We start from the raw sequence: 14,646 nt of genomic DNA, 5'->3' as shown, positions 1-14,646 counted from the left end.
TATACTCATAGCAATCTATTGAACCCTTGCTAACTAGGCAAAGAGGTGACTTTTAAAATGATGTGTCTTTACACGTAGATGGAGAGCAACAGTGTCTATTCATCTCAGCATAGTGTCACTTGCCATAGCTGTTTGCTAGTGTCTCCCTTGTGTCTTTTCTTTCTTTCTTTTTTTTAAGATTGTGAGTCCCTTTGGGACAGGGGAGCATCTTCTTATTCCTTCACTGTCTAGACCGCTCTGAGAACATTTTTGTTGAAAAGTGAAAAGGAATAATATTGCTTAATGCTTTCCTCTGACCCACACGAAATCACTTGGAAGTATATTTGTGTGCGTTCTCCAAAGGGTTCACAAACACCATATGCCTAAACAATCAGGAAAGTGATGTTCATAATAAACTGGCAACATGTCCATCATTATGAGTGGGGTGGGGGAGAGTGATAGTGAAGGGACACTTTGTATACAGGCATACACTGCACTCCCTTGTCAAATCCCTGTCCAGTGGAAGTTGAGCCAACCATATCTGAAGCAAGGGCATGTTTTGCCCCAAGTATAGCACTGTCTTCATCAAAATGAATAGCAGCTCTCGATTTACATGGGAGACAATAAACTGTACTCAGGGACATCACATTAGGGAGGAGCTAAGTCTTCCTTTATCCTTATGACATTGGGAGTAGCAGGCTTTCCCTCTTGCCCCACAATCTGACTGACTGAAATCAATTTACTTAGTTCTTGAGCACTCAGTGGGAGCAACTGAGCATCAAGCCCACTCCTATCTGCATCTCCCTGTTCCTTATTTGGCATAACACAACTCCATGTTCCATTTCTTGGTTGTACTATTGTGATAGTAGATTGTGACAAAGACTGAATTCATGAACTGGCTCCAATATATAGATATATTGTGTATGTGTACCCTTTCAGTGTACACCTTAATGATAAAGATCTAAAATGCAGATGTTATGGATTCAAAACCTAATACAATATGAATTGAGTTGATGAACAGTTGTCTCTTAAATATCACTCCCTGTGTCAGTCAAAATAGACCTTGAAATGCAAATAACACACTTAACTATTGTTCATAGCTAAAAGTTTTAATATTACAGAAAATTTGTTTTAAAGGGACTGTGTCAATCATTTGTCTTGAATTCACTCAGTAATTGATTTTCTGATTTCTGTAAATGCTAAACACCTGATGAAAGAAAAATGCTGATTATAATTATCCAAATACTCTTTTATACAACTTTCTAGAAGAATAAGGGCAGCAAGTAAGTAAAAGGGAACCAGAAGTTCCTGGGGCATGCACACTCCCAGCGGGCATGTCTTACAAACCTGCCAAAGCCCAGTTCCTGGCCCTTCACCCGACATTCCCCACACTACTTCAAATCTCAGTTATGGAAGTTAGGCAGAAGGTGTTGGACAAAGAGCTCAGAAACTTGACTTTTGACAGGTTCATACAACATACCTGCTGGGAGCATGTACTCCCAGTCTTCAGTTCCCTCCTACTTACTTGCTGGCAGATCGTGTGAACCCACCCAGCATGAAATTCCAAATTCATGTTTAACCCAACGTGTGTGTGTGTGTGTGTGTGTGTGTGTGTGTGTGTGTGAGAGAGAGAGAGAGAGAGAGAGAGAGAGAGAGAGAGAGAGAGAGAGTTTGGATCATGTAAGTCATAACCCCTGCTAACTTGGCAAAGAGGCACCTTTTAACGTGGTTATTCTCTTTTATTTAGCAGAGGGAGAGTAACTGGCCCTATCCACCCCCAGCACAGTACCTCCAGTGACTGTTGCTGGTGTCTATCTTTTGTTTCTTTTTAGATTGTGAGCCCTTTGGGGACAGGGATTCATCTGATTTATTTATTATTTCTCTGTGTAAACCAACCTGAGCCATTTTTGGAAGGGCGGTATAGAAATTGAATGAATGAATGAATGAATGAATGAATGAATGAAATGACTGTGGCTCCCCAGTGCACATATCCACAGAGGGAAAATATACATTGCATAATTTAAAAAAGTGTAATGGGAAACAGCCCTTGATTTGTAACCTTCTATAAGAAATGTAGATTTCAGAGCTGTGTGATATTAAAACCTGTATATTAATTTAACTATTTTTTTTGGTCACACTTCCCCCCTTTGTTGTTCAGGATTCCAGTCAAGCTATTCCTCTGGTGGTAGAGAGCTGCGTACGATTCATTAGCCGACATGGTAAGTTTGGAGACAACCTAAAGTATCATGCTTGACTTCTTGGTTCCACACAGTATCTAACTGGGGGTGATCTTCAAGAATCGTATTAAAATAGGCCTTGAATTAAAACTGTACTCAAGAAAACAGATCAAAAATACATATCCAATCTGACATCAGTTACCTAGGCATTTGGATGACCAAGGAAGAGAGGGTCTCCCAGGCAGTTGGAAGAGGAATCAAAGAAACATCACATGCCTTTCCATTATCTACCTGTCTTTTGTCTGGCAGGACTAGGCAACACCTGTACTCTTAGGAGCCACTCTGTTTTCCAGATCGTGGCTCAGGGGCTGGAAGTGTATTGGACTCCTTTACAAATTACAAGATCCCACAACAATATTGTTGTTATCTAGCAGTAAGCATTATGAACCATTTGTTATGAAGTATTTGCATTACATATCAATATGTACACTTATATATGTACACTTATATATTGCACACATAGCTCTGTTGGATGTTCAGTACATGTAGAATTTAAACAAGTTGTTCTAGTATGAACTAATCTACCTACTTTCCTTTCACTATCCATACAACTGGACTAAATTTGGTCCATCAGTTAGGCAGTTCACAAATTAGCTCCTTGCGCCTCAAACATTCATGTGTCTGCCATCTTGAATTGGGGCAGATGACATCATCACAAACTGAGTGTGAGGTGTCCCTATGTGTCCCTACAACTGTACCAAATTTGTTCCAAATCAGTTCCCACTTGCACCTCAAACATTCACATGTCTGCCATCTTGAATCAGGGTAGATGACAACATTACAAACTACACCCTTGATCCATCTCTGTGTCCCTACACCTGTAGCAAATTTGGTTCAAATCAGTTAGGTGGTTCACAAGTTTGCCCACTTGTGCCTCAAACATTTATGTGTCTGCCATCTTGGATCAGGGTGAATGACATTATCGCAAACTACACTGTTAGGAGTTCTGGTGTGTCACTCACTACAACTGTACCAAATTTTGTTCAGATCAGTTAGATAGTTCACAAATTAGCCGACCTGCACCTCCAATGTTTACGTGTCTGCCATCTTGAATTGGGGTGGATGACATCATCACAAACTAGGCTGTTGAGATGTTCCTATGTGTCCCTACACCTGTACCCAATTTAGTTCATATTGGTCCAAGCATTGCGAAGTTGATGGGGGCACACAGACACACACACAGAATGCTAGGTGATTTCATAAGACTACTTGAAAGTAGGCTAAAAAGAGAGACATAGCAAAGTATGTCGTCTGCTACAACTTGAAAACATTTTTTCCCCTTATGGGTGAAATTGTAGGCAAGCCTTTTATTATAACTTAATTAAAAATTGGGACCATGTCTGACCCTCAGTCCACACAAGTATCCATTTGTAGTCTACAGCACTGAAGGGTTCCACTGTGGCTGACATGCTAACCAATGAATCTGTGTGCCTTTGTTACATGTGCATTGCACAATGGCATGAGCAGGCACTTCTTCCAGAGTGCGCTCCCAAAGCTCTTTATCACAACATAAGTGTTTCCATCATGACAGAGGGCTTCAGGACAGTGCTCCAGAAGAAGTGTCCACTCAGGCCATTGTGCAACAATGCTCAACAGAGGCGCACAGAGCAGCAGCATAACAGAAGTGCACCTGCTGCATCCCAGTAGCTGCTGATCAGGTACTTGCTTTGTTAGTCAGGATGTCAGCTACTATTCTCTAGTGATCAGAGGACGGATCTGACATTCCGGTGACATTAAAAGTCCACATGTTGCTAGACTTTCCTCTTCAACCAGAGTGGAATGTATGTGTCGATCTACACTAGATAACAGTTTGCACTATTTATACAAATGTGATCTCTTTGGTGCTAAGTAATGAATGATTATTTGTTCAGAATTAAACAAAAAGATGTATGGAACAAACATGATTCGACAGTTAAAGTAGTCTCTGACGTAAATTAAAAAATGGTACAGGGGAAGAGAAATATAATATATCCAGAGATAATATAATAAATGGCCCCTGAATCAAAGTAGTACATTTTCCTGAACAAATGTTTATCTAATCTCTGTGCAGCTAAAGCAAACATACCAACTTTATGTGTAACAGACTTCTTGTTATCAGATAACAAGTAACAGATTTTTAAAGTCGTTACAGTTTACAGTTATGACAATCTATGAAAGAAATCTTTCCCTAGGAGATTTATATAATGAACAGCATAGCATAAAATGCACCACATCGTCCATGCATTGCTGATCATATACTCACACACAACTATTAACAGGAATTTTGATCTATCTTCTTTCCAGGTAAACCATTGGCATTGTCTGAAAGCCTTCATCAGGCACAGATTGTTCAAGCCAAATAAATATTATTGAGTACGTTTAATTTTAGGGAACAGTACACTGTGAGAACTGCAAGTGAGACACATATCCCATATCCACTGAGCATCTAGTTTTGATCCTATATGTGATTTGCTTTCTGGTTATATTAACTGGCTGCCAGTTCATCTAGAACTAACCCGTAATTTAATATAACTTTTACATTTCTTAACTGTTGTTCTGTGCTTTTTTTCAAGTTGCTCCAAATGGCATTTCTTTGGTAACCTTTCCTCATCCATATGTTGCAACTTCAGCCAATATGATAGCAAGGCATTTTGGACTCAAACCTTCATAGTGTAATATCCTATCTTGATTCTCCTCATTGCAATGAGTTCACAGTGTGGAAATTTATTTTATTTTATTTTATTTTATTTGTATACCACCCCAAACTTGTATTGCCTGGTGGTTTACAAGAACATAAGTTGTAAAAGAAACTTCAGGCAGCAGTTTTGAACAACCTCTAACCTATCAATGTTGGATATACCCCAAATTTCAGCTGCATAGACCATTTGTGGAACAATAGTCTCTTCAAAGGCTTTTAACAGTAAGTGGGACATGCAGTGCAACCCTATAAGTGTTTTCAGCAGTAAGTCCCACTGTGTTAAAAGGGGCTTACTTCCTACTAGGTATATTTTGGATTGCAATCTAAATTACCTTCCTTGTTAGGAGAAAGGTTTAGAGCAGCATTAAGAACTTGCAACTTGGCCAGTTTCAGATGTGCCACCCAAGATTTTTGCTCATTAAATTGAATCCCCATGTATTTGAAGTCCTTGGTCTGCTATATGCTTGCGTTAGCGGTTCTCCAGGTATGGATCTTTGGTCTTTTTATAAGCACAGTAACTGTATGTCTTTAATCTATTTCTAATAATGGACCCCAAGCTCTCCCTGGTTTCTCAGGTTGAGGTGGTGGCCAGGAGCATTTTTTATCAGCTTCGGCTGATACGTCAGCTTACGTCCATTTCTAGAGGCGAATGACCTTAAAACAGTGGTACATATTCTGGTAACCTCCAGGCTTGACTACTGTACTGGGCTCTATGTCAGGCTGCCTTTGTACATAGTCCGGAAACTACAATTGGTACAGAATGCGGCAGCCAGATTGGTCTCTGGGACAACGTGAAGGGATCACATAACACCAGTTTTGAAAGTATTGCACTGGCTGCCGATATGTTTCCGGGTGAAATACAAAGTGCTGTTTCTTGCCTATAAAGCCCTTAACGGCTTAGGTCCAGGCTATTTAAGAGAGTGCCTCCTTTGACATAAACCCTGCCTTCTGTTACAATCTCTGAGAGAGCTCTGGTTACGGATGCCACTGGCTCATTTGGTGGCAACCCATGACCGTGTTTTTCTGTGGCTGTCCCAGCCCAGGGCTTTGGAATATGCTACCTACTGAAATAAGAGCATCTCCTTCTCTGTTTGTTTTCAGGAAGAACCTCAAGACTCGCCTGTTTTTGCAGGCTTTTAATTAGAATTAATTTAATAATTTTAAAAATTGTTTTAATATCTATTTTATTCTATTGTTTTTATTATGTATTTTAATTTGTAACTTTTAAATATTTTAAATTTTTGTACATTGCCTAGAGATGTACATATCAGGTGGTATAGAAATGTGATAGATAGATAGATAGATAGATAGATAGATAGATAGATAGATAATAAAAATAATAATGTTCACCCAGGCGTTCCACCTAAAACGTTATCGAAGTAGCTAACAAAACGTCAGTGCAAATAATCCAAACAATTAAAGTAGCAAGGAAAAAACAGTCAATACAGTGTTGCCCTTTAAAACACTTTAATACATAGAACCACAAGACCACTGAAAATGAACAGTTTTTGTCACCCACTGTAAGGAAAGTAAAGATGAAGCAAGGTGAACCTCCTTAATTCTAATAAAGATCAGTAGTCGTTTTTTAATCAGTATTGGTACCAAAACATGCATCAATTTTTTTTCTTCCGAAACAGGTAGGTCTCAAGAAGGGCCTTAAAAGAAACTAAGGAGGGGGCTGAACAAAACTGGGGGCGGGGTGAGAGTGTTCCAAAGAAGAGGGATGGCCATAGAGAAGGCCCTCCTACGGTCTTATGCACCACGCACTACACCAGGGCCCGGGACACTAAGGAGGGCCAGCTGAGAAGACCTCACGGGACTGGATACAACCAGCCGAGAGAGGTGGTCCCGGAGATATACAGGTGCTAAGCCCATAAGGGTTTTGTAGGTGAGAACCAGCACTCTGAATTGGACCCAGAAGCAAACAGGAAACCAGTGCAGCGGCCATAAAAGAGGTGTGACACTATCAAATCTACAGCCACCCATAAGGAGACGGGCTGCTGCATTCTGGACTAGTTGAAGCTTTCAGATCATTTTCAAAGGCAACCCTAGGTAGAGCACATTACAGTAATCCAAACGAGAGGTAACAAAGGCATGAGTTACTGTTGCCAGGGCCTGCTGGTCAAGAAAAGGCTGACAAATTTTCTTTCATGTTTTTTAAGCTGGTGTTCCAGCACAAATTATTCAGTGCATTTTTCCTTACAGAACCAGCCGTTTTCCCACATTTATGATCTGCTGTTTTGCTCATGATTCTAATTTCATTAGCTTACTTGGAATAGATTTTACATCCCGTAAACAGGAAAGTTATAGGGCAATCGTTTTTTTTGCGGGGGGGGGGGTGGTTGTTCATTAGTTTTTGGTCCCTTGTACTCCCTCTCTTATGAACTGAAATTATAATATTTGATTCCTCAGCCTTTTGGCATCTTGTCAGTATCACTGCTAAATGTTTAAACAAGGTTTTGGAGCATGTGTAACAGAGGAGTCCAATGAAAGCCCCCCTCGTGCAATTAAGGGATGCCTTGAGAGCGCAGCAGGATGTCTTCCTGTGATGTCAGGGTGATGTCAATAGTAGTATATACTACTCATAATTATAATAATGATACATTATTAGACCAACTCAGTTGAAGTACATAAAAAGAAAGGGTGTGGCAAGAGTCGCTAACTGTACAATGAACCCTGATTAACTGGAGTGCCCTCTTCTGAACCTCTTTCTCCTCACTACGTGATTGCATTGTTGTAGTAATATAAACTGTATATGTTGTTGTGAGGATAAACATAACCATGTACACCGCTCTGGGCTCCTTGGAGGAAGAACAGGATATAAATGTAATAAATAAATATATATGTTCAAAGTTAATTGGTCTGGATCAGGTGGGGGGGAGAGGGAGAGTCAGATTTACTGTACATTATTGTTGCAGCATTTATTTATTTATTTATTTATTTATTTGAAACATTTAATATACCACTCACTCTGAAGACTCCGGGCGGTATACAAAAACATGCAAACAAGGCAACATTAAAATTACATTCTAAATTAAAAACTAAAATAACAAAAAAAGAAATAGGTAAACTACAGGGCAAAAGCCTGGAGAAAAAGAAAAGTCTTCAATAGAGATTTGAAGATCGGTAAGGAAGGGGCTAAACGAATCCGGAGGGGAAGAGAGTTCCAAAGAAGTGGGGCAGCAACCGAAAAGGCCCTTTCACGGCCCTTTTCATAATCCTATTTTTTATACTACTTCTGTCTTGTCTGTCACATTCTGTCCGTTAGGCATCCCTTTTCTCAATCTGGCTGCACAAATTCTCAGCAAATTGAAGTTTGTGTAATGCCTAATTGAAAAGTCACTAATTAATTCATCTTGCTTCCTTTATAAATCATTTGAAAACGTGTAAGCTATAGCAAAATTTCTCTTTCATTTATAGCACTAGAAATGGGTGATTTTTCCAACGATTGCTTCATTTGATTAATTTTGGAGAATAGCAGGCCAACTCTCCAATGAGGCCTGGTTAGGCAGTCACCTCAGGTGACAGATTGGAGGAGGCTGAGGTTCCACCACTCAGGCTTATCCTGTCCCTCAGCATCACTAGTTTTCCCATTTTCCCTACCTACAGGGTTAGGAATTGGAGTAATAGGAAGTGTGGACTCATGTGTCCAAAAGAAGCCCCCTCATGTACAAGATTTGTACTTGTATAGGAGGGTTGTCCAAGTATATGGCTCATGGGATGCAGTAGATAATTGGCAGCTCCTCCTCCTGAGCCACCATTTTGCAATTTATTTCATTTGGTGGATCTCTGGGTTCTAGTGAAAAATAAACAAAGTAGATCTCACAAGTCTAAAGTTTGCATATGCCTAATCTAAAGCACTGTACAAATACTTATTACTACAACAATGGCAACAACTATTGCTGTTTTCATAACATTGAGTTAAAATTCAACTAGAGACCTCTCTTATTCAACTAGAGACCACTGTATTATTCCCTGTTTTGGAAGCATTTGCTTTATTGTTCTTGTTAAGAAACCTTGTCTTAGCAATAATAGTCAATTGATTACACCTGTTGATCATGTCATTTTTAATGAAAACTAGCTGTTAAATTCTGGGAAATCAATTTGGAGTAACAATTGTAACTATAGCTTTTCAGTTGAGATTAGTTCTGGACTCAAATCCTGAACTGTGTTCTTACTGGCAAACCTGACAGGTGATGACATTGTAGTGATGGGAAATTCATGATACTATTGTTGTACTGTCATTTGAACTCAAAATGAACACTGTCTGAAATTCTACGAAAAGGATTTTGTAAACATCACATCTGTTTACTTGTGTTGTCATGGATGTCTCCTATTTTCTTCACAGGGCTGCAGCATGAAGGGATCTTCAGGGTGTCAGGATCTCAGGTTGAAGTGAATGATATTAAAAATGCATTTGAGAGAGGTAAGCATAGTGGGGTTTGGTTTTGTATTCTGCTATGTGCCTTCATGCTTCAGAGTTAACAGAACAGACTTCAACAGACTTCAGTATTGAAGACAAATGAAGACAGTATTTTGACTTCAGTAGTTCCCACTTGCTAATCGTGGCTGCAGGCAGAGCATTTTCTCAATGCTCAATAACCTTTAGCATCTAAAATCAGTTAGCATTATGCTTCTTGTCACATCACCATACAAGCTTTGCTTGGAGTTGTACTTCTGCCATGTCAGATTGCATCAGAATGATATGCATATCTTTTTAAAGGTACATGGCATTTGTAAGCAGGCTTTGTTAATGATTGTATGTATATTTTCTGGAGTTTTGCTAAAAGACACCATCTCCTGAGACCCTATATATGCTTGAATCCGGATCCATTGCTTCTCAATCAGAGAGGTGCTTCCAAATGACTTATCCTCTAACTTATCCTCTATCTCCAGTAACATTTCAGGGCTCTTCTTATAAAAGTCCTTACATTCATATTGTCAACCAAGTATAAACAGAGTACCTGGCAAATGCTTTGTATTCACATATATTTCTTATTGAAATGGATCCTAAATGTCACTCCTATGGTACCTACTTATATGTCCAGAGTTTGGCGGTCAGGCAGCAGTTCATCCAAGTACAAGCACAAAACTGTCTGAGTTGATCATTCTGTTGTGTGCTTTGTGGAGGTTCAGACAATTATCTTGATCCAACATTGGAAGCTGCCATATACTGAGTCAGACCATAGGTCTATCTAGCTCAGTATTGTCTTCACAGACTGGCAGCAGCTTCTCCAATCTCTCTCTCAGCCCTATCTTGGAGAAGCCAGAGAGGGAACTTGGAACTTTCTGCTCTTCCCAGAGTGGCTCCAACCCCTGAGGTGAATCTCTTACAGTGCTCACACATCAAGTCTCCCATTCATATGCAACCAGAGCGGACCCTGCTTAGCTAAAGGGACAAGTCATGCTTGCTACCACAAGACCAGCTCTCCTCTCCTGATAACCAGAGGGCTAATATCCAGAGAAACAGTTTATAGTTCAGTATAGAAAAATCAGCAAAGTTAGGCCTGAGCTGGTGGAGTCAAAGAAAACAAAGTGAGGCAGGTCTGGGCACATAAGACATGAACAAAGGAAGTTCTCCAGTAAAGGCAACCAGTTCACAGCCCAAATGTCCAGAACCAATAACTTCTGATTGAAAGTATAAAGGGTATTCAGCTGATGATCAACTAAGGGGGGAGGGGGAATCAGACCGAACCCTCATGGTACTTTGAAAGTTATGAAGACTCTACAACTTCCCTATTCAGAAAGGTTGGGCCAGAGTTTTTGAGCAAGAAGGACTTTGGCTCAAGTCCTGATGCTGCCAAACTTTGACAATGGCTGTAACTATAGGGAGCCACACAGCAAGCTTCATGGGCATAGCAAGGCTTCTCAATCTCTCCTCCCCAGTTTCAAAAGCAATTTCTTATGGTAAATGCTTTTAGGAAGGAGGAAAGTGAGAAGCCTTGAGGTGCATGTGCATATCCTTGTACATGCCTAATGGGACTTTCTAGATTGTTGTTAATAGAATAAATGGGAACTTAGGAAGCTGCCTTATATGGAGTCAGACCATTGATCCATCTAGCTCAGTATTGTCTACACTGACTGGCAGCAGCTTCTCCAAGATTTTAGGCAGGGGTCCTTCCTAGCCGTACCTAGAGATGTGAGGAATTGAACCTACCACTAAGCTACCACTCTGCCACCAAGCTACAGGCCCATCCCCATAACAGCCTACAGTGAGGGAAATACAGTGAGGGAAATAAGTATTTGATCCCCTGCTGATTTTGTCCGTTTGCCCTCTGACACAGAAATGACCAGGCTATAATTGGAATGGTAGGTTTACTGTAGCTGTGAGAGACAGAATAACAACAAACAAACCCTCAAAAGCCTAGTGCCCAAAAGTCAGCGATGGATTTGCATTGGGGTGAGGGAAATAAGTATTCGATCCCTTCACAAAAGATGTCTTAGTACTTGGTGGCAAAACCCTTGTTGGCAATCACAGAGGTCAGACGTTTCTTGTAGTTGGCCACCAGGTTTGCACACAACCCAGGAGGGATTTTGTCCCACTCCTCTTTGCAGATCCTCTCCAAGTCAGAAAGGTTTCGAGGCTGATGTTTGGCAACCCAAACCTTCAGCTCCCTCCACAGATTTTCTATGGGATTAAGGTCTGGAGACTGGCTGGGCCACTCCAGGACCTTCATGTGCTTCTTCTTGAGCCACTCCTTTGTTGCCTTGGCTGTGTGTTTTGGGTCATTGTCATGCTGGAATACCCATCCACGACCCATTCTCAATGCCCTGGCTGAGGGAAGGAGGTGCTCACCCAAGATCTGATGGTACATGGTCCCGTCCATCGTCCCTTTGATGCGGTGAAGGTGTCCTGTCCCCTTAGCAGAAAAACACCCCCAAAGCATAATGTGTCCACCTCCATGTTTGACGGTGGGGATGGTGTTCTTGGGCTCATAGGCAGCATTCCTCCTCCTCCATACACGGCGAGTTGAGTTGATGCCAAAGAGCTCGATTTTGGTCTCATCTGACCACAACACTTTTGCCCAGTTCTCCTCTGGATCATTCAGATGTGCATTGGCAAACTGCAGACGGGCCTGTACATGTGCTGCCTTGAGCAGGGGGACCTTGCGGGCACTGCAAGATTTCAGTCCTTCACAGCGTAGTGTGTTACCAATTGTTTTCTTGGTGACTATGGTTCCAGCTGCCCTGAGATCATTGACAAGTTCCCCCCGTGTAGTTCTGGGCTGCTTTGTCACCGTTCTCATGATCATTGCAACTCCACGAGGTGAGATCTTGCATGGAGCCCCAGACGGAGGAAGATTGACAGTTATTTTGTGTTTCTTCCATTTGCGAGTTATCGTGCCAACTGTAGTCACCTTCTCACCAAGCTGCTTGGCGATAGTCTTGTAGCCCAGTCCAGCCTTGTGTAGGTCTACAACCTTGTCCCTGACATCCTTCGACAGCTCTTTGGTCTTGGGCATGGTGGTGAGTTTGGAAGCTGAGTGATTGCTTGCTTCTATGGACAGGTGTCTTTTATACAGGTACTGTAACAAGCTGGGATTAGGAACACTCCCTTACAGAGGGTGTTCCTCATCTCAGCTCATTACCTGCATATAGTGAAAAGACACCTGGGAGCCTGAAATCTTGCTGGTTGATAGGGGATCGAATACTTATTTCCCTCACTACAATGCAAATCCATCGCTGACTTTTGGACACTGGGCTTTTGAGGGTTTGTTTGTTGTTATTCTGTCTCTCGCAGCTACAAATAAACCTACCATTCCAATTATAGCCTGGTCATTTCTGTGTCAGAGGGCAAACGGACAAAATCAGCAGGGGATCAAATACTTATGTCCCTCAGTGTAGGTCATTCTACCTATCCCTGAGATTATTAAGATTAATGTGCATTTGTCCTTTGCCTAAGAATAAAAGATCATCTTGGAGATGAAGAAAATTGGTGCTTATGTTTGGGGAATTAATATACTACATCAGACATAAAGGCCACACATGATGGAGGACAGTTGAAAGGTTTCTCAGAGAAAGCAGCCAGCTGTTCTAACATCATCGCAAATAATATTGATTTTTGTTGCTTCATCTCTTATAGCCATCTCAAAGTGGATGGGGTGCTGAATCGACAAAGTTGATGTCTGTGCAGTGTATTACTTTATCAAGAGCCTTTGATGATAATGAATATTGGGGATAATGCTCTAATTCATAAGTGCCCACTTATTATACCATGTGTTACAAAGATAGACATATCTTTGTAATTTCTGTTGAATAATGAATATATAGAGCTTCACTTTAAGATGTGCCCCATCATTAAACTTGATTATATCCGATAGCAAGTTTTCCATGGGGAGGACTTCCTGCAACGGCTTTCTTTCTTTAAATCTTTGATTTTGGCCAAAGTCAGACTCCAGTAGACTAACAATCTGGCCATGGACCTGGAGTGCTCATGTACTTCAGTAATTGTGCCAGGCAAGTACCACCTAATTATATGCTTCCAAGCTGTGCATGGTTGGAAACTGCTATTGTGCATATATGCCTCCAGCACACACACTGTAACCCAAAGCTGTCAGTAGACAGAAGAATCTGTATGGCAATTTGGACTCTTGTTATCCTCTGCAGTTATGTTAAAGGGTTTTTTGGAGGGTTGGAAGTTAAAACTGTTATAGGATACGCCCTATACGTTTTGCTGCTTATGATTTCTCCTTGTCTGAGGTTCACTCTTCTAAGAGTGTTCAGTGTCTTGTTTTAATTATTATTAATACACTAGGTTTTCAGTTTCCTCTTTTGTTGTTTTGTTTTATGGTAACCAGGGGAGGATCCACTGGCCGGAGACCAAAATGATCATGATATGGACTCAATAGCAGGAGTTCTAAAGCTGTATTTTCGAGGGCTAGAACATCCCCTCTTCCCCAAGGAAATCTTCCATGACCTGATTGCCTGTGTTAGTAAGTAGCATAAGAATGAACTGTGTTTACAATAAAGCCTGCAAGGAAATGTGCTCCAAAAAGAAGGCTATACTCGGCAACAAACAAAAACTAGGGGTAAACCACAAAGGTGCTAACTTTTTTAAAATGACATGGAAGATTGTTCATATTCCAATGTGTTTTGAGCTAGAAATGTTCTTCAGGGAATAGGCTAATGTTATCAATGTCCTTGGAAGTTTATATAAAGGAATTATCAATTAATTCCATTGATTGTAAGAAAATAGTTATTAAACTAACACCCATAAAAATACCATACATTAAAAATGCTGTCTAAATAAATGAATTTATACTTTTAAAATTTAGCATAGCCCCTGAAGAAAAACATTTGTAGCTTGAAATGCTTCAGGATAAAGATGCTTACACCTTGGTGTTGGTAGACATTTTTCTGACCCTGCTTCTTCCTTCCCTCTCAAAATAGTTAATGACAACATCTTGCACAGTGACACTTTTTATGTACTTCAGGAAAGCCGCTCATTATTCACCTTCTACATCTCTACAGAATCTCCTCCTTCATCACCAGCACTTGCATGGCTTAAGCTATCTCCTAAAGCCCATGCCACTGCCTTCTCAGAACATTCCTTAATCTTTAACAGTATCTCCAGGAAAGAAAGCATGAGGCCAGAATTGTGCAAGGTCCCTTGCAGCTTACTAGGATCTGATGCATCACTTTGTCTCTGAAATAGTGACATTAAATGAAAGTCCAGAGCAGGAAAGTGGTTGTCTTTCTGTGTGCAATGCCTCTTGTTAGGTCTGACCCACTGGCAATTAGATCATCATTTGT

General features: G+C 40.8%; 1 protein-coding gene across 6 annotated transcripts in view; it reads left to right on the top strand.

Moving 5' to 3' along the window:
* SRGAP2 (SLIT-ROBO Rho GTPase activating protein 2) overlaps positions 1–14,646 on the top strand; it is a 320,834-nt gene that overhangs the window by 261,257 nt on the left and 44,931 nt on the right. For all 6 annotated transcript variants that reach the window (XM_053245714.1, XM_053245710.1, XM_053245711.1 and 3 more), the window contains 3 exons: positions 2,138–2,198; positions 9,242–9,319; positions 13,692–13,826. In XM_053245714.1, the coding sequence (XP_053101689.1) occupies positions 2,138–2,198; positions 9,242–9,319; positions 13,692–13,826 (274 nt within the window). The remainder of the gene's footprint in view (positions 1–2,137; positions 2,199–9,241; positions 9,320–13,691; positions 13,827–14,646) is intronic.

Source organism: Hemicordylus capensis, chromosome 4 (assembly GCF_027244095.1).
Source record: "Hemicordylus capensis ecotype Gifberg chromosome 4, rHemCap1.1.pri, whole genome shotgun sequence".
Classification (NCBI taxonomy): Eukaryota; Metazoa; Chordata; class Lepidosauria; order Squamata; family Cordylidae; genus Hemicordylus; species Hemicordylus capensis.
This window is presented reverse-complemented; position numbering and strand designations above follow the sequence as displayed.